Source organism: Larus michahellis, chromosome 10 (assembly GCF_964199755.1).
Source record: "Larus michahellis chromosome 10, bLarMic1.1, whole genome shotgun sequence".
In the NCBI taxonomy this organism is placed as follows: domain Eukaryota; kingdom Metazoa; phylum Chordata; class Aves; order Charadriiformes; family Laridae; genus Larus; species Larus michahellis.
The window spans coordinates 409,269-437,041 of NC_133905.1; the positions used below are offsets into that span (position 1 = coordinate 409,269).

Genomic DNA, 27,773 nt, shown 5'->3' on the forward strand with positions numbered 1-27,773 from the left:
TTACAAGGAACATCCTGCTTATGTAACCTTTTTCTCCACAGCCTTCTATGGACAGACTGTGCACTGGTGGTAAAGAAGGAGGAAGGCTTTGCATTCTGTCATTAAGATGGCACCTGCCATCATCGATCAGCCCTAACTACACAAGGCACTTTGGGAGGCAGGGAACAACCACAAAAACCCTGAACGTACCCGTTGAGCAAAACCCACGTAGAATTTAGAGAGTTGGAAATAATTAAATGGCCTAAAAGATAGGAAAGGAACAGAGAAACCTGAAGGTACAACTGGTACACAACTGATCTAGCAATACGTGCCCAGACTGTTCTTCTCACCCTCTTCAATAACAATCCAATAGATTTTACAATAGGTAAAGGAATCTCTGTAAACCTAAACGTGTATCTCCTTGAAAAGTGTGTATCACACCATTACATCTACCAATCCTTTAGTCTCTCCCAAAAACATAGATCTAGCCTACAGCACTGACATTGTTAGAAAAATCTGATTTTAAGGATATAATCTTCTTAATATTTCGCTGAATATGCTTTAAAAATATGTTTCACTAAAAAGAAACAGCTACGAATACCCTTAATCTCAAAATTTTCCTTTTTTTTTTTTTTTTTTTAGGTTGCACAGGACCAGAAGTTATGTAAAACAGCTGGACTGAAATACAACATTCTGTTCAGAAGACTGAATGGCCTGCAGCACAACTCCCGTGTATTCTGATGGTATGTCTAAACAAAGACACCATTTTACAATGACAACTGCTGTACCATGACACCGCTACACTAGCTCTAATTTTACTAGTGCAGGTAACAGTAGTACGCTACCTGTACTGCCATACCTTCACAAGTAGCCTAACAAAAAAATCTTGAGCTTGAAATCATACTGACTTCTGCCCAGGTTACTAATCTCTACCAACATTGCTGTTACTCGTTTCTAGCTAGCCTAAAGTCACGCACACTTTCATTTTGCAGCTGAAGCATTCTATAGTTTATAAACCTTGTTAATTACGTTAGGAATTCTTCCTAAAAAGTGGTTTTTACATTTCTCCACTAATCTTACTGTTCTGGAGACCTGTCCTTCGCTGTAAAGATTCCACTAAGAGAAAAATCACTATTCCATCTCATTTCAAACTCAGCTTTTCACTTCAGTATGATAAATAGATTAGCTTTCCTTCATTAATACATTACAATATTCAAGTAATAAACAGAAATCTCTACCATGCTCTGATCCGAGTCAGATTAGCCCACTACATGGATACAGTCTCAAACATGACGTTAATTCCCAGCCTGAAGTATAAAATACATTGTGCATGTCCCATCTGTGCTGAGGTGTATTTTGCATGTCCCATCTGTGCTGAGGTGTATTTTGACAGTATCACCAACTAGGTGTGTTACGGAGACCCTTATCAGCAGGGGCTGCAAAAAGGCAACATGATCACTTTACTTGATAGGAACAGAGTGCTGCTCAGAGGGTTTCTCCAGAAACATGAATTAGCAGACAGAGCTGGCACTATAAAATTTAGTTTCAGTGTTCCGATTCAGTTTTGCCCATCGCTGGCACAAAAGCATTTAAGGACAGAACTGTTTTTCGTTTTGAACTGCCAAGATAAAAAACATGAACTTCAGAATATCACAGAGAAGACATTTATTTTTATTTCCAAATCTGTGATATCTTTAGCATTAAGTGAAGTTAAAGAAGCAACATACAAGTGTGACATTTTGGATGGGGTTTAGGAATCTCACCATATTTATCATATGTATGCTATTTTTTGATTTCACTGGTTACCTGTTTCAATTAGATGAAAAACCTATTTTTACAGTTGAAATTGAGTGTTCTTCCAGCAGCATTCCAGTTGTCCACATTATTAAAAACATGATTAAGAATAAACAAATATGTGATATATTTGAACCCAGTTAACTAGCTTCACAGAATTATCACTTATATTACCCAAATAATTTTTTCCAATATCTCTGCAGCTATTATTCAAAATAGCTCAACAGAATTAAAATATGCCAATTCTCCTGCTCTTTAAATCGACTGTTTCTCTTTAATTACTTCAAAGCAATTTGTTAGAATCTTCTCTTCCCAGTTTTTCCTTTACTAGTTACTTGATTTCTGTTCTGCAATTCCGTGCGCTGTCAGGTGAGGCACCTCAGCTGATCGCGTACAGTCTACATGGAGTGACCCAAAACAAAATACCTTCTTTTAGAACAAAGCCTCAGGCAACCTGCGGCCAGGTCTCCAGACCAGGCAGGCAGCAGCGGAGCCGGCTGCCAGGGGTCAGTCGATCGCTCCTGCTGATCCAAAAGCAGAGGTGCTGCTGAGGGAGCAGACAGGGCTGGGACAGCCAACAACCCCAGCGAACCCCCCACCCCTCGTTTTAGTTCACTAACTGTTACTGCCCCGTGCCCTAAAACGGGTTCCTGCTGCTCATACCCTAGCTCTAGCCTGTACTGGGAATTATTTACTACTACTACTACAAAGCAAGCATTTTGTTTACAAATATTAAGTGCAAGGTTGCACACATTTTCATCGATCATTTCGTTTTTCAGACACGGTGGTTTATCGCATCAGAAACACAACAGCAAACCCTGGCACGGAGGGGAGGGAGGCCTTGCGGCTGCCCTCAGGGGCGCGTCTTCCGTGGGGAACACTCCCGACCCTTCCGTGCCCGCTGGGTGGCACTGTAAGCAGGCCCAAGTTACTTAAGTGTTACAGGGAATTTAGTTATTGCAGAATTTATTTTTTTCTCCACATTTATCTCTAAAGAGTCTTGTATGAAGCTACAGCTTCCTTGTGCAGAAATGCTTACCAGAAAAAGGAGTCAAACACTGAACTATTGCTAACTATTCCAACCCACTGATGATATCAAGTACTTTGTAGCAAGTTTCCTGTGGTTCAAATACCTACTTTTTATATATGTAGTATATTCCTGTGGTTCAAGGAATATACTATCAAAAAATTCTTAACACAGTAAAAAAACCACAACCCATACACCACTTCTCTGCTGCCCACAACAACAAAAAACAAAGCCCTGAAGCAAACCAACACAAAACCATACACGCGTTTTTCCATAATCTAAGCATAAAGGAATCAGCCAAGCTGACTGTATCATTACCAAACAGCCATACATGCAGAGGTTCAATGCAAGCTGCAGAAGCGTGGGAGAAGACAGATAAACACATTTTCAGTTACGTCAAAGAGAATTTGGTGCTGCCATGACCAAAGCGCTTCCCACTTCTTGTCTAGGTACTCACTGTTGATTTAAATTAGCAGGAGTGCAAAGCTATAGCTTTGAAGGCAGCACAGATAAACCTTAAGTAAATGCCTCAAACATGAGAAAACAGGGCTTGAGTTCATGTATGAAAGACTGCAACACAGTACACAGCTAACTGATGCCATATTTAATCCAACAATATGGCAGAGGTAAATTTTTCTTGCTTCACAGCTCTGCAGGCCATCCTGCACATTACAACAGACTGACTTCTTCCAGAATCCAAGCTGACCCATTTAAACATACTTGAATATTTACAGTAGTGTAACATAGCCTCATATTTTTAAATGGTAAGTCAAAAGACAGAATTTAGGATCCTAAAAGACTTGAAACCCATTAGTTTATTTAAAGCAGTAACACATTCAGCAGACAACACTGCAGGCATTCTAAGAAAAAAATATTTTGGTACCAAACCAAAGTAATAAATGAAAAAAAAAAAAAAAAAAAGCAGCACCTTTTTCAGGTTCGGATGAAACATACCTGCTCTTGAACTTGTAATGAAGTTTTTTGTTCTGAAGGATCTGTACTTTCCAGCTTTGGAGGATTTGCATTTTGTTGCATTCCAGAACTTGATATAATACTTAAGTCACTGATCTGATTCTGGAAAAAAGAAAAAAAAAACCAAATACATGAGTTTTAAGTCTACATTTATTCACTACTACAATCCTGTTTAGATGGCACTTTGACTGAAATACAGGCAAAGTACAGAGTACTGATTTTTGTAAGACACTGTGGAATTCACAAATTTTAGGAAGTAAAAGTCATACCAAGACATCCATGTATTCATACAGCTTTTACTCTTCATTATTAAAAAAAGAAAAACAAAACACCCAAGTGGCTTATTACTTTTTCACTGAGAAAGAAAAGAAAAGGCAGGCTTTTCACATCCTTTATCTGCATTAGCTGGTAATGAGGAAATTTGCTATACTTAATTAAATCAAGAACATAATCTAGAAAAAGCAAAACAAAGGAAACATCCTGTCAGAAGTTGTTCAAATGGCTGGCAAGACAACTTGTCACTGACTTATTTGCACCAGATTTAGTTAACCATGTACATGTATTTTCACAAGGTGTTACTTTGGTTTTCTGTGAACGAGGCAAAAAACATACGAGCAAGCTGTCTGCTTACTGATCAGTAAACAGTACGTTTACTGATTGATTTGACTTCCTTCTTTAATAAACGTATACATAAATGAAAACGGAAGTTGTATTACAGTTTAAATCACCAGCAAAAAAATCCAAACTGTAGAACTACACCGTACGCACGTGATATCGCTGAACATGACGATTGCTCTGGTCACTTACTCACAGCAGCAAAATATGTACGGGTTAACTTTTTCGCAACAAGTTAAAAAACAATCTGAGATTTATTCTTCTGTTTTCAATTTCTAATTGAAAGCAATAAATACAAAATCAAGACTATATATTGTGATTTAGGGACAGAGGTGACAAGCAACTTCTCCCATCTTTCTGACTTTCAGACACTAACTTGAAGGTTAAAACTTTTTGTGTCCAAATCAGACAAAGCAGAGTTTTCTTTTCACTAGAGGGTGTTTCCATGTTCATACTGAAAGACACACATAAACCACCACACTATAAAAAGCATCTATTCACTTCATTAAAAAAAACAAAATCTCAAAATTCATTCATTTTCACATATGGACTTGATGTAGCGAGTGCCTGAAGGATTAAACTGATTTGGAATCCTAGATTAAATCACTCAGACCTTCATAAATCTCTTTTTCACTGTCTCTGCCCCCTTCTCATGCTGACACTCTGCCAATCTCATGTGGGCTGCACACAAGGATTACTGTATGATCCATCTGGAATGTACCAGGCAGATAAGTACTTTCTGCTCCTAAATACAAATTCATGCGTAATTACTGAGTACCATAAAATATTTTTTTTTTTTAAATGAAGACAGAAAAGGTCTCTCAAGAAGCCATCTTCAAAACAAGTTGGTTACCTAATCATGTTAACATTGACATCGCTTGGCTACAAGGAGATCCAAAATTACTGTGCCAGAGGCTTCTTGCTAAAGCCAAGGTGGTCAACAGAACATTCTCCAAAGAAGTTTGCTTGAAACATGATTAATATTACACAATTCTGTTTATTTGGCAACTTCTACATAACTACAATCATAGCAGGCAATGGGATTATGCTCAACAGATTCAGTTTACAGTCCACGTGCACACACAAATAGGAAGTTAAATAATTATGCTAGTTTCACTAGTGTTCTAAAAGCATCAAAAAACAAAAAACACACACTCAAACAACAACTCATCACGACACAAACCCCCCAATTATATAGTAGCTCCACCGCAATCCCTGGTCTGCCTATTTCCCTATTGTATCACAGCCACCACAGACATCGACTGTCCACGACATAATCTGCATACCATTGACTGTTTGACAGGATTTTACTTGTCTACAGAGCTTCTTCCATGATGCTTAGGAACTCTGTTTCTAGCAAAAGCTTTTCAGTACTCTCACATGAAAAAAACAACTGAAAATTAGAAAGGATATTCCAGCTTCTCCTCTCCTGAGTAATTTTTAAGAGCCATCTGTTGGAAGTGTGTATTATCCAATACTGCAAGGACAAAGAGGGAGAAAGGCTTCATCACACCTTAAGAGGGCACTACCAAAACAGTGAGTTCTTGTGGTGTGTGTTGTCTTTTCTACCTGCCCCCGCCCCCCTTCCCAAAAAGCCTTCAATTTCTTCAAACCTGGCTTATTGACACAACATTGAAAGACGACTCATTCAGGTTTTGATGCTTCCTTCTGTGCTCTCACAAAAGCTGCTACATCCACAATGCTGGCCCACGGACAGACACCTTCTCCCCGAACAGCATTGATGCTCAGCGAATCAGAAGCAATTTGTTTGGTTGTCTTTTTTTTTTTTTAAATCTGTATTGAAAGTGTTCAAAAACCACATTACTGATTTTTTGGAAACTAGTATCTAGCTTGGGTCAAATATATCCTACCGTGTGTCACATTCACCTGCCCTCAATCAGGAAGTGACAAATTAAGTTGGCTCATACAAGGCTTAATCCACATGTTCGTTCTTTCCTCCCCATCCCACATTGCACTGTAACCATCTGTAATCCTACAAAGACTCAAATCCCAAGTACTCAAAGGAACTCTGCTGTGACCTACTGCAAGAGCAAGTTCTGGAAGGAATCAAGTTTTCTACCAATGCGCTAACTCTTCTCCCACCAGTACAACAAAAGCCATACTACAGCTCTGTAACGTTATCCTCGCACATTACGTTACTATTGCACATTCTTGTATTATTATACTTGGAGAGGTATGTATGTTCAGAATCTGTTAATTTTTTTCAATCTCCTACATATTACTCTTGTATTTGTCCCGCATGTATGAATTTGGTCCTCAGGAAAGAATTAGTTTACACAGTCCTAAGAGAACTAATCTTCTCCTTCATTATATAAACTTGTAAATTTAGTACTGGCAAAAGATACCAGACTCACCCTTCTGAAATAAGTTAATTTATTAAAAGGGTAGACGCCCCATAGACAGGACAGAAGTAGTAAGCTGGGAAACAGAAGGATCTGGGAACAGTATTGTTATACTTAGTCTACAGCTATTAAAAATATGCTTCATAGAGTCTACAAGTGTTCTGAATGACTAAATCTTTAATATCACAAAACTTCTTTTGAGACTATAAAGAGACAGATGCTGTTGGGTACAATTTTTATTTGCTATTCCCAGGGACAAAATTTTCTCACAGCAGTAGAAACTGTTATAAAACAGGTTTATCAAGCTACATTTCAAGATGGAGCACGCGATCAGCATTCAAGCTATCTTGCCTGAAATCAGAGACTGTTTCCCAGTAGAGTGTACTTGAGAGAGGGAACAAGACATCAGTCTGAAGACAAGGCTACTGAAACAATGGCAGATAACACCTGCTCTTTAAACAAAACACAGCTGACGTATTAAAAACTAGTTTCCAGATAGGCTTTTTGAAAAATTAAAAATAATGAAGAAGTAGGCAAAGAGTCACCCACTGAGGTAATAATTACAGAAATAAAACTTACGAATTCATGCAACGTGCAAATCCCCACATTACCGCTTCTCCCTTAAGTCATTGTACATATGTGCTTGTACCACAGACATGGGATAGATCACAGAGTTTCGGGGCTTCTGTTATATTATTCTACATGCCAAAGCATTTTAGTGTGCAGCTCAATGAACACTCTTGATTATGGCATGAATCATAGCAGATCTCCTCCAGTGACTTTCAGTACTGAGGAAAAAAACTGAAAAACTAAAGTGTCAACCTCTATAAGGAACATTTACAATAATGGAACTTCAAGATCACAAAACCAGACATGTTCAGTGGTAGTTCTTCTGCAGTGTTACACATATACCTATTTGTTCACATTTCCTTTGACAGCGATCTCACAAAACAAGACAGCAGACGAGCACTGAGATTAAGCAGCCTGTGCACCTACTTAGAAAAATATTTTGTTCTGTCTGCATCATAGGTATCTGTTTTTAAAGCTGTATTTCCCCTCCCCTCTGCAGAAGGCAGCAATTCAAACATAAGAATATACAGGCCCATTAAATTATGGATTAGGCGGCCTACTTTGCAATCTTGGGTTAGAATGTATTCCTCAGGACAATTTAGTATATCAGAATTATTCTCTGTCATCTCTCTCTCAGAAATCACAGGGCATGCTATTTCAGTGGACTCCATATGATGTCTTAAGTCCCTTATTCAGAAGTAGAAGTACTGGTTTTATTTGCTTATAAGGTTAGGGGGGAAAAAAAAGAAAAAGAAAAAGAGACAAGACATTTCCTTACTCGTTCATATTCATCCTTGGCTTTACTCAGCATTTCCAGGATGTCAATGGGCCTGTTTTCATTGCAGCCATTGGTTCTGCTGGGACTTTTTCTGTCCTGGGAAACTTGCTGCGATCTCTGAGCTTCTTGTTCTACCACTCTATAACAGGAAAGGAGAAACAGGATTTTAAATTTTTTTTCTAGAGTTAACATCTTGCAAAAAGCAGTAAAGAGAAATGTACTCCCAGCACATTAACACATTTTGTTCTGCCTGTATAAAAACTACCAGGTTTGAACAAAGTTACACAAGTTTTCGTTTGCTACAAAGTTTGTACTAGTCAAATTATCTAATGGTCTGTACAATTTATCTCCAAGCCAGACAGCACTAGTCTGTCTCTCACAAAGTTTGCCTACAGTAAACACTCCTTCTGTAAAAGTGTCATATTCAGATATTTTTACAATAAAGTAAGTGGACATTCAAGCACATGTCATACAAAAAGCACATGTACCATACCACAGACTGAGCAAAATACATCTTTTATTCTTTACTTCCTAACGTGCATTTTTTCTGTATTTAACCAAATCAAGCTATGTTATTCAACAAAATCAATTACAAACCAGTTCTAATTTAAGACGAGACAATTACAAAACAAAACAAAGACACGGGGAAAGAAGAGAGCTGGCTCACACCAGCTGTCCCTGGAGTCAGTCTGCGAGGAGGCTTAGCGCAAGCTACCCCTTACTCCCCGACTGAAGGCTCAGGAAAGAAGGGCAAACCATGTTCTTCTCTAACTGCCCTGTAGCCATTCCCATCACAACACGCCTTTCCCTCTGGCCTTTGGTGCCTATGGCTCATTCACCACTTCTACTCCACCCCTACCGGCCTCGACTACCAAAAAAATGTCAGTTGAAAAGACAGTTAAGATACACAAGAAGATGCTGTGTACCTGGTACATTTCATTAATGAAAGTAAAGCTGCATATATTTCTACTCCTAATCCATATGCAGTTCACAGGAGGTACATGGCTGTGCAATGCGCTAAAGCTTATCCTCTTGAAATAAACACACACCAGCCTGTAATCCCTTCTTTTTTAAGCCTGCATTAATCAAATATGTTAAGAAAAAACAAGCACCGTAAACAGGGCAGAGCTCTGGAGCTGGCACGTCACTTGAGAACTCTCATGGTGTGGAGCTGATGGGGGAGCCAAGAGGTGCCATCATAACAATCACAGAAAGCGTCAATCATTCCAGCCTCCAGTTCCCTTCGGTCAGTTGGGATTCAGGGGTACCTCTAGATTTTATAGACTGTAGAGTAATTGCATATTTATATGCACCTCTACATTGCTGTTTCTGAGGAAAAAAAATAGTTCAAGTCTTGGAAGTTTCTTCCCAGTTTTCTAGCAATCAAGTATCTTTACTTCACTAGAGTTTAGCTGTGTTTATTTGAAGAAGGGTTGGATTCGGCTTTTAAAAACTCAATGCTGCTTTCAAAATGACTTTGAAAATTTTTAATCATTCAAGCTGCTTATTCAACCAGCTTCTCATTATTAGTACAGCCTCCTCTGTTCGTAAGCAGGCGTTCACCTGCAAATGTAACTCAGCATCACCTGCAAATGTAACTCGGAACAGGGAGGCCAATCTACACTCTGACAATTTCTAAGAACTGCAGCACGCGCTGGTGTGGTTGAAGCAGCTCAATAAGGTGCAGATGTTTCTATGGCGACACCCCGAGAGAACATTTTGTTCTAGCAGTACATGTGGTCATACAGTCCTGACATAGGACTTCGCTAAACTCAACTCTGAAACTAGGGATGAGAAAGGGCAAGGTAAAAGGACCAGAATACTCTGCTGAAATTTTAACCATCAGCATAATCATATCAGAAAAAAAAAAATACTTCAGTTAAAGGACAGCCGAAGTCATCCATGCGCTGCCTGATAGGTGAAGCGAAGGCTCCCAGTCTTGAGACCCTCCTCCTGCTCTTAACTAGTTGGTCCAGAAGGTTTCAACAAAACATCTTCCCATTAAAATAGTACTGGTTGGTCTCATAGGAAAACATCTTCAAGGAGTACATCCATTTCACAGAAACGTTTCACAAAGATTTCTGAAAAACACTTCATATTTTTTTTCTATTGTCCATTATGAAGTATTTGTTGCCTTTTTAAAGTTTACTTTTTTTACTTTTTTTTTTTTTTTTAAGAATAACAATTAAATTATCTTCTTATGGAGGTAATTGTCTAATAGCTCTTCCTCCATCTTCTGTCTTGTGCAGGTTACATTCAGACGGTGGTGACGGGGTAACTGTGAAGCAGTATACTCCCAAAACTCTGAGATGCTTTCCCACTTCTAGCTTGCTGCCTGAAGCCAGTTTGGGTGCGACTGTTGACACAAGGTAAAATAAGCCTATAAACTAACCTAAAAGTAAGAAACCCCTACAAATTTACATGCCAGAATGCAATGGTTTCACAGAAATGTGAAAACCCCTAGTTTCTGTCATACTCCTATAAAGCTCATCCCTAATAAACAATCATCTTGACTTAACTTGACCCAAATTAATTCCTTCTAAACTTAGTGGTTTGATGACTCCCATAAAATTTTTTCATTTCAGAAAATTCTAGAATTCTTAAAAAAAAAACCAAACAGTTCTGTAAATGGAATACCTTCACTGGGGGAAAAAGTCAACTAATGCAAATCTGTACACTGAGCACGCTCTCTGTGCAATCCAGGATTAAATCTTTTTTAAGCAAGGCCTGCTGTTTCTTTCCATTATATCAGATAGTGAAGAGGCACACATTCCTTCGGGGACACAGTAGCCGCTGTGCCAGTTTGCATAAGAGTATCTGCAGTTATAGCATTGAAAATATACCTGGCACAACCTCACAGAAGGGGGGGGGGGGGAAGCAGGGGGAGAGAGATGGAGAGAGAGAGAGAGAATGCGAGAAGTGAAGTCTGTGATTACAAAGCCTGCGAACACTAATTTACTTTTCCTTTGAAAGATAAGCCACCAAAATATAAATGGATGGCCTGCAATCTTGTTAACTCAGTCTGGCACAATAAGGTCAAGTCAAACAGCAGGAAAGAGAATGCAAATCTCCTTGAAACCTTTTATGGTTATGTTTTTGAAGCTCTGAGGTACTATAAAGGCAGTACTCCTTCCTATCAGTGACACAAAAAACCCCACCTCAATGAAATGGTGCAAATCCAAATTTGCACCCAAGACAAAGACAAAAACTGTAGAACAAAATTAACACTCTTGAAAGACAACATAAATATTTACTTCAAAATGTACTGAATTAAGCCTGATGGAGCCTGCTACCATGTGCTGAAATGCAGCTTTTCTTCTCTAAGTTGCAATTTTATTTTACTTTTTTTAAATTAGAAAGTATCTTTTTTGTTACATACATCTAGCATCCCAGGATGAAATAATTTCTGCAGTTTCAGCCTCCTCCTTGTAGAGAGGCACGCAGAAGTATCAGCATTTTTACTTTTCTTCTGACTGCCTTCTGCCCATTTTGGAGGGGAGAAAGCTTGACGTTTGTGGAAATGGATGTCAGCAAGATAGCACCAATTCACTTTTCATCAAGTTTGTAACAAAAGCCTCAGAAATGCAGCTTTTCCATCCTACAGTAATGGGCAACTAAAACGCCTTCATTCCATTTTCCTTAGTATGGATCTTTAGATATTCGGGAGCTATAAGGTATGTAGCACCAAATGAAGTGTGATTTCATTCTACAGTGCTTTTTCAACAAATAAAAGTAAATATCCTTCTAGTAAACACCTTTCTCAGTACAAAAACAGCTTCTGCAAATAGTTTTGTTACCCCTAAACCAATACACAATTTTAAAGGAAAAAAGAACTAGAAGTATTCAGACATTCCATAATCTAATAATGAAGAAAAGAGTTATGAAAAAAGCACTCCATTAATGAATGGCTTATTACTAGCACTACTTAGACTAGCAAAGATCACTTACACCTTTTTTTACCAAGTTAATGGCAGCAAAGACTAAAAATTATACTAAAGTGAGGTCCTAGCCAGCTCAGCAAAATTTAGATGTCTGTATTCTGTCAATGTCCAATCTATAAATTTTTTATGTACACATTTGATTTCTCTAGTTTCACTTGTGTAAGTCCGAGGTGACAAAATTCAATACATGTTCCGAAAAGCCTGCTTGATGCATCAACTCTAATTTCAGTTTCAAAGAGACTTTTAATCCACAATCCACAACACCTACCATAAAAAAATTCCAACATTTAAAAAGTACATTTCATATTTTTGACCTTCCAAAATAATTTGTAATCTCAGAAACTTCTGAGGCTGCTGAAATGCTACAAGAGCGTGTGAGTATCTGCACCATGACCAGGGGCAAAGCAATAACACCGACTTTGGCACTTCTGCCTCTGTGTGTTAATAAAGCCGCAATATAGGCGGCAGGGACCCAAGAAAAAGCCGGCTGCAGCAGTTGACAAGGAAATGACAATAAAGCTTAGATTGTTCCCATACTGACTTTACATGAACCTACTGGGTTACAGCTATTTCCAGAATATTTTACATTTGCAACTGAAAGGGTAGACATGCTTTATGGACCGCTGAGCCGTGGCTGGACTGGTCTGTTACCCGACTACACTTGCAGAGATCCATAAGCTATCTATAGCCCTTCATTTGTGCTACAGTGACTAGACTAGTTTAATATCAAATGAACGCAAGTTTTGTCACATGACACTTAGGCCTGCAGTGTAGCTGTGCATGGCAGAATCGGAATATGGTAGAGTTCGACGGGTTCAGCTCTCTCCCCACCATGAACACTAATCATGCATTAAAAAAAAAACCAAACAACGACCTTGCCCTCCTGATGCTCTGTTTATAAAGTGGAGAAGCAATAGACATTTTATTTATTTGTCAGTTTCACACAATTGTTTTCCATTAATCCTTATAATTAAGCCTTACATTTGGACAAGCCAAATAACAGCAAAAAGTCCAACACTGCTGGGGACAAAAAAAAAGAAAGAAAAGAAAAAAGTGGGAAATGGGAACTGTATAGGGTTACCAGGATGAGAGAAAGAAAAATAAGAATTTAGGAAGAGACCCTGATATTCAAGTCTGTCATTTGTGTTGTCTTGCATTGCTTCTGTGGGGAAAAGCCAAGATAACCCAAAGCAAAAATCCCAGAAAAAGAAGTTAGACTTCAGCGTAAAACGTCTACACAATGACTATTTTCCATATAATTAAGTTCTGCCAGTCTTCGAGATATCCAGCAAGACATGACGTGCCGATTAAAGCATGCAATAGAAAACAAAGATCAGGAAAGTAGAGTGTGATGGTGAAGAAAAGCAAAGCAGAGGACTAGGGATGAGAAGATACCGTGCAGTACATTTGCATTTTGCGATTTTGCGTTTTTGCTCATGTGACTACCCTGGCATACACTTCAAGCTCCTTCCTTTTCTAAGAACACTGAAGATTTGCTCAAGTTCATTCTCATCACTAAATTTCTGTTAGTACAAAGTCTTGGCTTGATCTGCAAGGGACCTCACCTGAAGAAACAGAAAGGTGCAAGAACACCCTCTAATCACAACCTGTTTTAAAGGATTTATGCCACATTGCCAACTCGACCAGTTCCAGCCTCCTTTGACCTCTGTTGTCCACACACACGTCGGCACTCTACTCTGAAGCCCTCCTCAGCTGGGGCAGCACAACCACCCACGGCACAGACAGGCTGACTGCACTGACAGCAGCTGGAACACCAACAAACCCGTTACTGCAAACAGTCTTTTAAGGTTTATTTAAATTGAGATCACTTTCATGAGTTCTCCTGCTGCATGACATCTCTAGGAGTCCTTGGAACTACAAAATAAAAGCAACTGACACAGCAGCTTTATAAACCAACTTTATCTCCAAAGGAAAGGGGAAAAAAGAAAAAAAAGAAAAAATAATCAAACAATCCAGACATTAGCAACAACAAGCTCCTATTATTTCATCGTTTTGCTTACTCTTCTAACATCACTTTAATGCTGTAAGATTCCACCGACTTCTCCCACTATTTTCCAGTCTCTTCACTTTAGTCAGGAATAATAACCAAGCCTTAAAAATAACCCCAGAAACCCAAACAAAAACCAGCCCACCACAAAACAAACCACAAAACCAACCAAAATACATGGCCATCGTTTACCTAATTACACTTTCTACATCAGAGGATATTTTGCCTGCATCGCTATACAAAATAAAACATAAAATAAGCAGTGTTTGTATGTGCTTTCTTTGGAGAATGCCAATGAATACTTCAACTGAATTTTCTACCACTTCACTGAAAATTTTAATGCTGCAGTTTTTTAAAAACCAAACCCAGTATTTTGATTACTAAAAAAACAGCACCAGCAAGAACATTGTATTTTTCTATTTAAGGAGAGCAAGAAAAAACCCAAACACATTTAATAGGTTGGGTTTTTTCTGTAGTGCATAAAAGAATTACAGAATGAGATCACAGTACTTACTTAGCCATGAGTTTTGCTATTCGATGACAGTCATTCTTGTCGTAAAACCAGATACTGTAAATCGACACTTGAAAATAAGGAAAAGGTAAGTGTAAGACAAAGATTAAAAAAACCAAAAATGAAATCAACAGGAAAAAAACAAGAGACAAGCAGTCCACTAGATCTGTAACACACAAATTACCATCAATTTCCACTCAGATGTTCTGTGTGTGACTGACTGTTTATAATCAGAAATGGCACATGTGCAAACACAAATACAACTTGAGTCCGATCAAATGCAAGAACTACAAAACATTGATACTGTTTGTAAATAAAAGTGGCAGAAAAAAGAAGTTTTAACTACCAGATTCCTTCTCGTTACAGTTGCAACGTTCTGTTTTGAATTACTGACTTGACCATTTAAACTAGTCTAAAGAATATCCATTTTTTTTTAAGCATTTATTTGTAAATTTTTCAATTTTTGAAGCTCAACAAAAATACTGAAGTTTGAATTACAGTATGACGGTTCAGTCAGAGGCTCTCTGGAAGGCTCCCTCTCCATATTCTTTTCTCAAGAGAGTAACTGTACAGGAAAGAAGCAGTTCCAAAGCTCCAGTCATCCTGTCCCATTCATGGAGCAGCTTAAAACTAGATTCCTGTTGAACCCTCCTCTTTGAAGGTATCAAGGACACAGCAATGAGGGCAAAAGGGTTCCAGCTCAGCAAGACACTAAGCCCCATTCTGGCTTTCAGAATAAGTTGGCAGAGGTAGAGCCTGATCGCTGAGCTCAAAGATACCCCACCAGAGAGAGAAATTTAGTCAGCAGTACCACGCACTATTTCTTCATCAGCAATCCCACTTCAGAGAAGCCATTTTTTACCCGCACACATACTCTTCTCCTCACCGTCCCTCCCCACAGTTGTGCCAACACAACAAATCTGAACAACTCTTCAGAATTGTATTTAATCCAACTCACAAAGCAGGTTATTTTAAATTTTGGTTCACCTACGAAGTTTGTCAAGGCATAATGCGCAAGTACATCAAAGGCAACTGGACACTTTATGTATGCTACCATTAAAATATTTTAGTTTCTGAAAAGACACTTTTAGCATTTTAAAACTCATCTTTATGTTGCAGCTCATGATGAAGTTCTTACGAAGTTGAAATCACTAACTGATTATAAAAGTATGACTTAAAGTGAAGGAAAGGAATGTTTTATTGTTTTGGGTTTTGCTGTTTGTTTTTTTTAAAAAAAAAAAACAAAACACAAAAAAACCCAACCAAAACCCACAGCCTTTTCCAGACAGATGCAGATTTTTATTTTAAAGTGAAATCCTGCCCCCCCCCCCCTTTTTTCCCCCCCACCTGAAAACACTCAAAATCTCAACTGAAGTCCACTCAAAATTATTTCAAGCCATGGCAAAGAGGGCAATTATTTACCAAACTAGACCTTCCAGTTATCCTGGGCTTGCTGTGTTGGACCAAAACCCTCAAAAAGTAATTCCTACACCTCACTTCTGTAACAATATCCTAAGATAAGCTGAAGTTCTTGTTTGCAGCTTTTTTTTAGTTTTAGTAAATAACAACTATATTCACTTGAGTGTCTGTTTTCTTCAGAAATTACAGCTTAAGTAATAGACAACAAAGCTTTTCAAATCATAAAGAAATCAATACAGCACAATTTAAGGAACTTTCTTCTTACAAAAAGACATAAGCCAATTAAAAAAAGGCATATCATACATGTAGCCAATGCTTATGATGTATTTATTAATATTTACAGTTTAATACAGCTGGATTGTCTACTGCATAGAAACCTGAAAACAATTCTAGTTTGAGCTACTTCTTTAGTCACGTACCATATTTTAACACTGAAGAAAAGCTCTTTCCCTTCCCTGACTTCATTATCAGACAAACTGCCAAGAGAAGAAAGCTTCTTCAAAAGCATACTTGCTGAAGAAATGAAGATAAGGAACCTATAATGGTATCTTAATGGGACAACTGATTAAAGTCACATTCAATTCTGCCAGAAACAGGCCTACACAAGACCAGAAGCAGATCCGAATCTCAGTTTGGTGCACAGAGTATCAGGCTTTTTTCAACTTTGTACTACTGGCAAGCAATCATAGAGAGTCACTGCAAAACATTAACAGTATTACAAGGATGTAAAGCAGATTATGAACGAGTAAACTCAGGCACCAACTTAGAGATGATACAACAGGCTGGAATGTTTACCTTCCTCTTTTCAAAAGAGGACTCATTTGTACTATCAGTTCAGCTTCCTTGTCCCAGAAGCATGTGTGTGTGTCCCAACTGCATTACTATATTTGATATCTTTCATACGTGCGTGCAACTTCAGCTATGACCATCCTTTTATTAAAAACAGAGTTGGTACTTACCAGTTCTTTTCAAATCTGTGATCTTTTTACTACACCCAGCGTAAACATTAGCTGTTCATACGTCTAATGGCATATCTTCCCACTGCAGTTCTTTGAAGAGCTTCATCCAACAGAAGTCACTTAATTAAGTGACTCATTTTTCCACCTAATTTAACACTTTCCATCCAGCTTTTGTACATTGAATGCTGGGCAGCATCTTTAGCAATCAAGTAGATGTAGTTTGTAATCATCGGCAGCAATACTTTTCATCTGGATTCACATTACATTTTGACACACATTAAGTCACGAGTAGCCCATATCACAGACAAAGCAGATTTCATAAAATTAAAGGAAGTCAGCTATCTTTATCTACATTCTTCTCTGACATCATCATTTTTATTACAATCACTGACCCGCAAATATTTATCTAAGAACATAATGCTCAACTTCCCTTCAAACTTGACTGGATCAATCACTAAAACTTGATTGAAAATGCTATGGGAGAAAATCTATTTTTCAGAAAACAAAAGCATTATGGAAGTCTTCCTGCTCAAGTCTAACAGCCAGATAACACCAAAAGGAAGGTCTTAGTCTCTTCTACATTGTGCTCCCATGGTTTCATCAGCAGTTCCAATGCTGCCCAGTTAGTGGATCTGAATTAAAAGTGGGGATAGAAAAGTGCCACAGTGAGACAGGGGCCTCATCTTTGGTAACACAAAATGAAATTGCATCCCAAAGCTTAGTTTCACTTCAGTTTTCATTTTAAGTAAGCAGATTTGCTGTTAACTCATTCTACCTCAACTCACGCCTGTCCCTTATGTCAGCTGGACAGATTTTAGTCCAGACCAGTTCCTCAATACTGTTTGTGTATCAGCTTCAAAACATGCCACCTACCACAAGAGAGAGAGCAGAAACAAGAAGCTGGGGGCAGCACAGTAAGGCAAAACTGCTGAAACATTGATGAAACTGTAGCCCAAGAACGCTATGCTGGAAGAAGCGTACATGGTACCCAGCAGCACTGCCAGTTTCAGAGATTCCAGACACTATAACTCTCTTGCCTTCGGCAATTTAGCCATTTGGGCAGATACAGCTTCATCTTGTTCAGAAAGACGATCTGTTTAAAAGTTACCTAAACTAGTTGGAAGAGCTGATAGAGGACAGAAAGGTTTTATTTTACAGCTCCTATTTAGATGCTGCTATACAATGAAGCAGAAGTAGAAGCGGGGGACAGTACTCTTTCAAACCCTCTCTGGAAAGGAAAGACTCGTATTTTGACACCCATCCCATAAGGTAATCACGGAAATCAATTTAACCCGATCTCACTACTGTAAAGGAAAGCACATATATGCATCATTTGCATGTGGTATATGCATCATTTTACACTTCAAATAGAGTTTAAGGCATAATGCAATAAGCACATAAAGCAATCTCTCTCAAAGCTCGTATTTCATCCAGTAGCAAGGTTAGCTGAAATGCCACCTCCCCTCAGTCACTCTGCTTCAATATCTTCTTCACTAAGATTCCTCATTCACTATTCATTTTTTCCTGCCTGTCACATAGATTTATAAATCATTAGAATTAATAAAAAAAAAAGTCCCTCCCTTTCTTATTGTTGTGAATATCTAAGGCCATTTCACAAATACAGTTCACAGCACGATCCCACAAGGAGTTGCACTGGAGTAATTCAGCAGGTGGCAAACAGCATCCAAGATCAGGAACAGTTTAACAAACTGCCATCTGACAAAGCATTGTGTGGAAGGAGCAGGATTACTACTTTGCAATACTGAACCAGAGCGGAAAACCCCTTCCAGTTACAATGCCATCTTTCAGGTCAAACAAAATATTTTTAGAACTTCTTAACAGCTTTCAAAGGTTCCTCCCCTCCCCCTGGCTTGCATTGCTGCTGCTGCTATAAAGGTATCGAGAACAGGCTCCTTTCTTATCTCAGACTAAACCACTGGGTTAATGCGCTTGCTGGAGAGCCATTCAGCGTCAGCAATCGCAGAGATGTGTCATACTTAATGCATTGCCAGCCAGGAGCAAAGGTGATAATGAGAGACTTTCCTTACCAGTAAGGATGCCCTTTTTTGAAACCACTCAGGAGCTCTTGCAAGGAATTTTGAAAGCCATTTGAAATAACGCAACTTGTTTTGCTTCTGCTGTTCTGAATACAAGTCTAATGATAATACAACAAGGCCAGAATACAGCACTTCGTAATTGAGTTTTCCACTTATATGTATAAACCTCTCCAAAATCCATTACTTTTTATTAACTTTTACCCTTGGACAGGAATAAGAAGCAAGAAAAAAAAAATCCAAAACAAAAACCCCACACCAAACAAGGACCATTTATTTTAATACCCAAGTTTTATGCTTAGCATCTGTCTTTTCAGCAGCATGGAAATCAATCTGCCTGCCCTCCCAAGTGAACTAGCTTGGATTAAAAAGCCTTTTAATCAAGACCAACGCCACCAATACAGAGGGAAAGTTATAAACGAGAAAGAAGAATACTTCTTGCAGACTTTAAGAGGTAAGTTGGCGATTGTTTAAAACTCTGACTAATTTTCCTCTATTATTAAGCAAACTATCAACTATTGGCTCCAAATTCTCACATTAGAGATTCAAAGTATTGAACTTTTAGAGTGGACTATTATTATTGTTACCAGCAGAACTGTGCATTTTTTTTTAATCAGAGTTTAACATACTTTTCACAAAATACAGACAAGAGGAAACAGGCTTAGGTTCATTAAAAAAAACAGGTCAATGGGATTCAGTGCTTCACTAACAAATACGCTGAATACCATAAAGAATGTGCATGTGTCCAGAGGGAAAGTTAGACAGGGATCAAATGTACCTGTCAATAATAAAGAGCACATTAAGTACAATCTAAAAAGTTCTACCTTTTAAGAGGAATTCTAAATTTAAAATATGTTACATTACCGAAATTAAGAGGAAGTGACTTAATCTCTTGATTTGCTCACATTTGGAAGAGATATTTGCTTTCTTTAACAATGAAAAGTAGAACACCTTTCTTTTTTTTTTCCCTTCTTCTCCAATTTACCACTGCAACCGGTACAATGTCTCACAGCTTCTTAGTCACACCCCCTGTCATTTTTTGCTTTACAATCTGATGCCTCTTGAATAAATGGTGTAAGTTTTCAGGCAATATTATATACAACTTTTAAAGTAGACATAGCCTTTCTCAAAATGTTGTGTTTAAACATTCTTTTGGGGCTTGACCCATATTATGTAGCCAGAATGGTTTTGAGAAAAAGAAGTCTGGAGCTGGGAAACATTTCCCCATTAACAGCTACAATATTAAAAAGGTATTATTTTCGGGGGGGTGGGTGAGTGGGTAAGCCTCCGCACGTCTGACATGTAACCACAATAACAAATAAATTGACCCAAAGGTCTTCCATTTCACCCAGTGAACACAACAAAAGGTAGATATAAGAAAGGTACTGTATCACCTGGTCTGTTCTACTTCCAGAATACCCATAAAAGACCCCTTCATAACCCACCCTGCAAAAACAGGGGAACCCCCCCAACTATGAAAGATAAGTCAGAGCTCCTTTCCTGTGAGAATAAAATGGCAATTACCCAGTCTTGCTCTATGAGCATGAAAAAGCCTTTGTGCAACTGGATAAAGGGTCTCATGTCTACAGCTTAATTAAAGTTCTGATAGGCAGCAAACTAAAAATTCTATTGTATATTCAAAAATAAGTATTTGAACAAACCAAACTATGAAAGAATGGTAAAACACACCAAAAATATTATGATCTAGCATGACAGGCAAATCATTCTTATAGCCTCCAGCCAAGCAAAAATAATGTTTATATAGTGCTTGCAAAGTTTCTCGTATAACTTGTTAGCAGCTCTGCACAGACTGGAGTACGTCACTTGATACACTCAGAACAGCTCTTGTGCCATTTAAGACAGAAATGCCAGAGGTCTGCCCTGGTATATGTAACGGACTCTGCCCTTATTATCTTCTCAAGTCAAGACAGACTCTCATAACAAAGTGAAAACATGAAGTTTATAAAACAGTAGTCAACAATCTTTATAACTGAACATGATTCATGGAACCTTCCCTGAATGTGTGGTAGCATAATTTTGCTTTCATCATCTTCTACTATTTCTACCATGCCATGGGGAAGCGTAAACCACGATTTGTCATTGATCCTGCTGCAACCTAAATATACAGGCACAAAATACGTTTGCCTCTGCTAAACAGCAGTATTAATAAACGTGATTTTAGGTTTTTATCAGATAGTCTGAACCATTCCTCATCTATAAGCTAAGGAAATGGAATCGTCAGTTCAATCATTCAGCAGTCTTAGCAGGACATCGTACTGTTAAGAGTTTCTAATGATCACAGTAGATTTCCTCAAGCAGGATACAAAAAACAATCCCACTACTCTACAAGAAATAGGGCTGTTGCCAACACTCCCTACCAGAGGTGGTTTTTCCTTGCACAACCTAGCAGTCATTAAAGGTTCTCAGAAGAACTCCACATTAAGCCATTAGAGGTACACATTACATTAACCACTGGCTTAAAACTCCTATTTGAATTAGTCCCAAAAATGCAAAGTTTTTTCATGTTAGCAGGCAGCTGAGCAGAAGTGGACACCTTTCTGCATAAAAAGAACTTGGACAAAAATCCCCTGATCTACCCACGGAAATGAAATACATACATGTTGAACTTTGTCTGCAAATTCAAATCAATCCCGAAGGGTTTTTTTGGTTTGGTTTTCTTTTTAAGTTTCACAAATACTATGCAGATAGAGGCAAACAGATTTAACACTGAACATTTCAATCACATAATTTGTTCTTTTCTAACTAATTCAGGGGACAGAGGTCAGAAGATTTGTGAAACTGCATAAGAGGAAGAAAATCCAAAACACAACAACAAGATGCAAAACGTAAGGGTGTTAGCAGTGCTGAAATCCTAAGGAATAAAAAGCTTAGATGCTGTTTTCTATGCTTTTAAGCTTGCGTTTGATCAAAATGAACACTGGCAGAGCACACAAAAACTGATCTGCTGCTTATTTGTGGCACTCTGGGAAATAACTAATGACTTAACAACTACATTGCACATTTTCAATTTGCAATCAGGGTAGACTGTTTCTGGACATGCTACCACCTTCTTCCAGGAGACAGGACAGAGTGATGAAATAAATTATAGTTTCTGACCAAAGTATTTTAAAATGACAATGGGGAAGATATAAGAGGAAAAAAACAACACTTCTTGATTACTTCAGAACACAATTATTTCCCATATCCAGTCTACAATGTTTTCCTCACTCACCTTTGTATGAATTCCTTCCTCATACTTTTCTATGTCATCTCTATCCTAAGCCCCATGAGCCTCCCGCAGATCTTACACAATAGTGTCCCATAGGAAAAGAGCAGCTTTTATCAATGAGAGAAAGGCATATAATTAGCTCTAGGGGTTTCTCATGAACTCACACACAGCTTGCCTTCTCTGATTGCTTCCTTCAAGTAATCCTCTAGTCACTCCCACTAGAATACACCATGGTAATTCTACAGCAGCTCCTGCTTCCTGATACCACCAGCAGTTCCAACAAACGAATGAATCAACTTCCTGCTTCCCTTATGTCACCAGTCTCACAATTGCAATTCTTTCCTCTGTTGCCACCTCATCAGCCATCCTCCCCCTACCACCATCATCTACAGCTCCTCTTCCAAACCAAGCAACCTGCTTAAACATCCAACTCAACGCAGTATTTTTCCTCTCTCCCAATTTCTTGCCAGTTATTTACTTCCCTAATCTCCTTGACTTCTCAACTTACTGACAAATTTTGACTTTTTCCTCTGGATGGCACTTATAGAAGGATTGCTAAGACTATTAAACAGAGGAGACCACCTACCTTAAGCTGTTCTTTGTCACCATAATGGAATCTATCCTACTCCCCACAGATCCTAGAGGCTTTCCAAGGGGGAAACAGGAAAGCATTAACATTTGACTGTTCTTTTAGGTACACTGAAGCATAGCCAAAGCAGTGTTCCAATCTGTAATTCAAGGGGACATTCTGATAGGAAGATGACACGGTGTTGAGGGAGTACAGTATCCAGACAGCACACAGGTCCTCCAAGTAATTCAGTAAGGGGAACCTGTCACTAGACAGCAGCAAACTAGTTTCAAGTACTTTCCCGAGAAAAGAGGACACGAAAATTATGCCTTTGTACCAGAAGGACCCTCTGATCTGTGGGGCACCTTTTTTTTACCTACTTAACCTAATGTGAATTTCATATACACTTATACTTCCTCCTCCTCTTTTTAAGATCTATGTAATTTATATTTTGAGCTCTTTGGAGTAACAGGATTTTTAGCATGTACCTAATTGGAACACAGTACACTGGGACTCTGAAGCTCAACGGACGACCCAAAACACTACTAGAATTCAAAAAGCAGCAAGAAAATACTGCCTACTATTTCACTACTGTGTATAACAATTATCCCAACAGCCAGACTTGCTGGAGTCTAGACTCCAGGAAATTTAGTGTAGACATCTATCTCCTGAGTCCAAAACCCACTGTGGAGAAAGAAACCTTCAACCTAGAGCTGAGCAATTTTCAACTTCTTCAGGCAGCTAATGATTAATATTTAATTTTCCCATTTGCAAAAGAGGAAGTCCTTAGAACTATTCTTGGTGGTAAATACTTTCAAAATCTATCAGTCTTCACTATTCTTTCATAGTTTTTTTATTAATGCAATAGCACTGTGTATGTGTTTAGATTAAACCTATCAGATATTTAATTAAAAAAAAACATAGCAATATTGAACTTTGTTAGTATATCCTCTTTCTATTGAAAGCAGGTGATCATCATAATATAATACAGCTATTTAAGTAAACCTAGCACTGTAGACAGAAAACATCATCAAACATTTCATTGGAACCTGTCCCATTACAGTATACTTGAAACAGACGTCACGGTAATCAGAAGTGGTCTAGGTTCCAAAACAGAACATGAAGTTTCTATGGATTAAAGAAAGTCATACTCACAGCTAGCATTTCTGTAGAGAAGAAAAGGTTCATGGAGCTGAAACTCCAAATCTTTATTTACTGGTTCTACCAAGTTGTGCATGTTCAGTCGATTCACTATCGTAAAACCATGATAAGGAGAAGCTGACCTATTGTTTCAATTAAAACAAAGACAAGGATTAATACCTTGATCAATGTATACAATTTTCTGACACAGAGTTATGAATTAATCTTCAAGTCCCCATTGCTTTATTAGCTGAAGCTTTAGCAGTCCTGAAGCTCTAGTAGTTGTTCTTCTACACCATTTCTTGGCATGTCAACTAATTTCAATTTAAAACTACACTTAACTCAAAGTAGGATTAGGATAAACATTACAGTTCTACACTGCTAAACTGCTGAATCAAAGATATACCTCAAAAAAAAAAAAAAATCTATTAAAGAAAACCTGGGGCAGGTCCAGGATTAAAATGCAAGTGCATTCTACACTTCACATGAGATAGTTTTGAGGCATTTCAGAATCTTTTATTAGAGGAGAAAAAAACCAAACCATTTACGAAGCAACATTTAACTTACTGTAAATAGGTGCAGCAATAAAAAGAGATGTTAGTTTAAATAACATGAAATACACTTATAGGGGAACCAGAAGCAGTAATTTCTTCCTAAAGGGAGACTCTTAAAATACAGACTTAACCCAGTGTCCTCAAATTAGCTATTAAATTATTCAGAATTGTATTGCTTAGTGAAACAATTTTTATTACCTAGATTTTTGCTAGACACCAGGTGGAAAAACAAAACATCAGGCAAGCAAGCACTGAGAGTTCAAGATAGTTTTAGATCTGTTTTCTCTTGGTGCATGAACGTCATGTCAACATACTCAGCTGTGCCTGAAAGCAGTCATATAATCAACTCAGCAGCACGATAAAGGCAGGGTAAAAAATCAGATATAATCAACTAGCGTTAAGATTTCAGTAACAATTCTGTAACATCTTTACCGAATGATCAACAACAAAATCTGTCAAGAGCTTCTAAGGAGCAGGCAAACAATCCTTACCATCACGAGTTAGTCTTTTAATGTACCTATCAGAACTTGTTTGAAATAATCAGCTAATCACAAGAACGCTTTTCACCTAGTTTTTTTGGGTTTTAGCTTGGTGGGTTTTCTTATGCTAAGTATTTCTAAGCTTGAAGCTAAGCGAAGTAGACAGGAACTGGTTACTAGTATTCCCTTGCAGTGCCAGGATGAAATATTGTAATCACCTAGTCTACGACAGTCTGTTTCAGGACGGGTTAAGCCTGCATTATTTATATTTTTTACATTCAACAGAGCATTATTTCATGGCTAAATTATCTATTTTCCTGTAATTTAAAACTTAAATCCATGATTGGTTTTATGTGCTGGTTTTCCCCCACACCCTTTTCCCTCATCCAATATAACTGGAAATTTCTTTCATGGATTTGATGAAGAAATCAAGTAGCACTCAAAACTATGCACTAACAGATCTCCAGCTTTTAGGCAACTTTGTCCATTTACAAAACTGTCAGGAAACAGCAGAAATTAAGTTAGGACAGATTATTTAATTTGTCATCTGTATTGTTTTCATAATCAACTTTATGGATTTTCAGAGACAAAGGAAGACAGCATTTAATAGACTCAGTATATTAACAAAAACTATTGGATTAACAAAATAAGCTTGATAAATTAGATTTTTGTGTGGATACATGTGCAGCATTCATCAAGTTTTATCATTTTTCAGCAGTACTTTTAAGTGCTTTTGACAGAGTTATTCACCTATGTGTGGAGTTTATTCTTTTTCAAATGAGTACACAGACATTAACAGCTGGACAAATAAGTAATTATGAGTTTAATGGATGCAGGAAATCCAGTATGAAAGCTACACATGAAGCCACCTGAGGTTTGTTTTCTTAAGGAAGGAAAAGGCAAAAAAAACCACAAGAAACCCCTTACCTTTTGTATACAAATAAGGTCCCTTCTATGTCGGTTTTCTCCTACAAAAGACAGCAATTGCATTTACAGGATATAATTGTTCACACAGTTACGTAGCTTCTGCATAGCACTTTAACTAGAGATTTACCATAACCTTATCTTTCCATGAGGCTTGACATCATAGAACTAAAAAGATGATCTCTTATTTTTGGAGACCATCTATTTTTACTTAGTAAGATAAGGTAATTAAATCAATTTCCAGAAGATACTGCCCATGCTATCAATCTGATGATGTGATATACAGCATTCTATAACTTTCCTATGCTGAACCTGACCAGTCAGATACAAACAGCTTTCTCACAGCTCCGTATTTTGCATAGTCCATAGCTAGTCCATGTCTCGGCAAACATCAGTCGGGTTGTCTCCCCCAGCTGTTATTTCAACGATGGCAACGTCAGCACAGCCAATGACAAAACAATTTAACTATGGACCACAGCTGTTTCATACTTCCATTTTCCAAGCAGCCTTTCCCATGTGTGTGTGACCAGCACAGAGTTGTGTGCGGCCCCAGCACTGCATTCGACAAGAACTTCCACATTATTTCCATTTTTATAGTTTCACGATAAAACCGGCTGTCGACCAGAAACTGTGTTTTAATGCAATGATGAATACTAACACTTCTTAAATCCCACTCCTCCTCACTTAGGGCTCTTCCACACGCATGAGCAACAACAAATTACAATTCAGAAAAAAATAATCCAACAAAGTCAACTCAGCCACGGCCGCCAAGGGCCGGTCCTCTCCTCTCCTTTCTTCCCCGCCCCTCCGGCACAGGCGCCCCCCGTGGCCGGAGCTCGGCGGGGGGAAGGCACCCAGCCCCCAAAGCTCCCCTCGGGCGAGGGCAGCCCGCGCCGCAGCCCCCCGCGGAGGCGCCGGGACAGGCGGCCGCTGGGGCGCGGCGCCTCAGCCCCAGCCCCAGCCCCGGCCCCGGCCCCGGCCCCGGCCCCGGCGCGAACGGTCCGCCCGGGGGCCGCACCGCCCGCCGGGCCGGCCCGGCTGCGGGTAGAGCCGGACCCGCTCCTCCGGACTTACCCACTCGTTGTCCTTCGGGCTGAAGCTGTAGAGCGCTACCTGGCCGGTCACGTCGGCGATGCTGGTGATGTACGGGTCGTGCTGCTTCAAGGCCGCCAGGCTGATCTCCTGCCCCGCTCTGCTCACCGACTCCATCTTGGATCCCGGCGGCCACCGGCGGGGGAGGGCAAGAAGCAGCCGCGCCGTGTCACCGGCGCACCCATCCCCGCCGCCGGCCGGAATCCCGAGCCCCGCGCCTGCCGTTCCGCCCGCGGCAGAGGCTGCCGGGGCCTGGCTGGGCCGGGGAGCCTTGGCGGTGCCCCCCGGCCCTGGGGTGCCCGAGGCGGCCCCCGGCCCCTGCCGACACGCGTGTCCCAGGGCTGAGGGGTGGCGGTCAGGCACCACCGCCGCAGAGGGGTCAGTGGCCTTGTGGCACAGGGTCGTGAGCCACAGACCAGCGGCTGGGCAGAAAAACAGCTTTACGGGGTTCAACTGGACGCGTGGCAGCCGGGCTGTGGAGTGTCCCCCGGTGCTGCCAGGCACCGACAGTGGCTGTGCCTCCATCAGCTGCAAGGTTTGGCCAAGCTCTGTCAGAGCCGAGCGATGGCCTCCACGCTCCCATGCTGCTAAACATCCAAAGACCCCGACCATTGCCATACCCCCCACGCTGTGCTCCATCTCTGCCGCTTGCCCTCCGCTTCAGCCGGTGTAGCTCCATCCAGGAGGGTTCTGTCAGACACGTTGTCCCTCGGTTCAGCTCTCACAATGCCGTGAGGAGAGGACTCCTAGTCCTTTGTTGAAGAAGGGACCCCACCAGCCGCTCTACCCAGCTCCAC

At 39.4% G+C, this 27,773-nt stretch overlaps 1 protein-coding gene and 1 long non-coding RNA gene across 2 annotated transcripts in view; one reads left to right on the top strand and one right to left on the bottom strand.

The window, feature by feature from the left end:
* Nucleotides 1-27,148, bottom strand: part of DCP1A (decapping mRNA 1A) — a 38,003-nt gene extending 10,855 nt beyond the window's left edge. The window contains exons 1-6 of the mRNA XM_074603211.1: nt 26,959-27,148; nt 25,888-25,928; nt 23,943-24,070; nt 14,562-14,628; nt 8,099-8,237; nt 3,755-3,874 (exon numbers count right to left, since the gene is read on the bottom strand). Coding sequence (XP_074459312.1) covers nt 3,755-3,874; nt 8,099-8,237; nt 14,562-14,628; nt 23,943-24,070; nt 25,888-25,928; nt 26,959-27,093 — 630 coding nt within the window. The 5' untranslated portion in view covers nt 27,094-27,148. The remainder of the gene's footprint in view (nt 1-3,754; nt 3,875-8,098; nt 8,238-14,561; nt 14,629-23,942; nt 24,071-25,887; nt 25,929-26,958) is intronic.
* On the top strand, nt 381-23,217 carry LOC141749551 (uncharacterized). Its single transcript, XR_012589400.1, has 3 exons — nt 381-722; nt 10,348-10,467; nt 19,308-23,217. It is a non-coding gene; the product is annotated as an uncharacterized LOC141749551 (long non-coding RNA).
* Nucleotides 27,149-27,773: the final 625 nt, after the last annotated feature.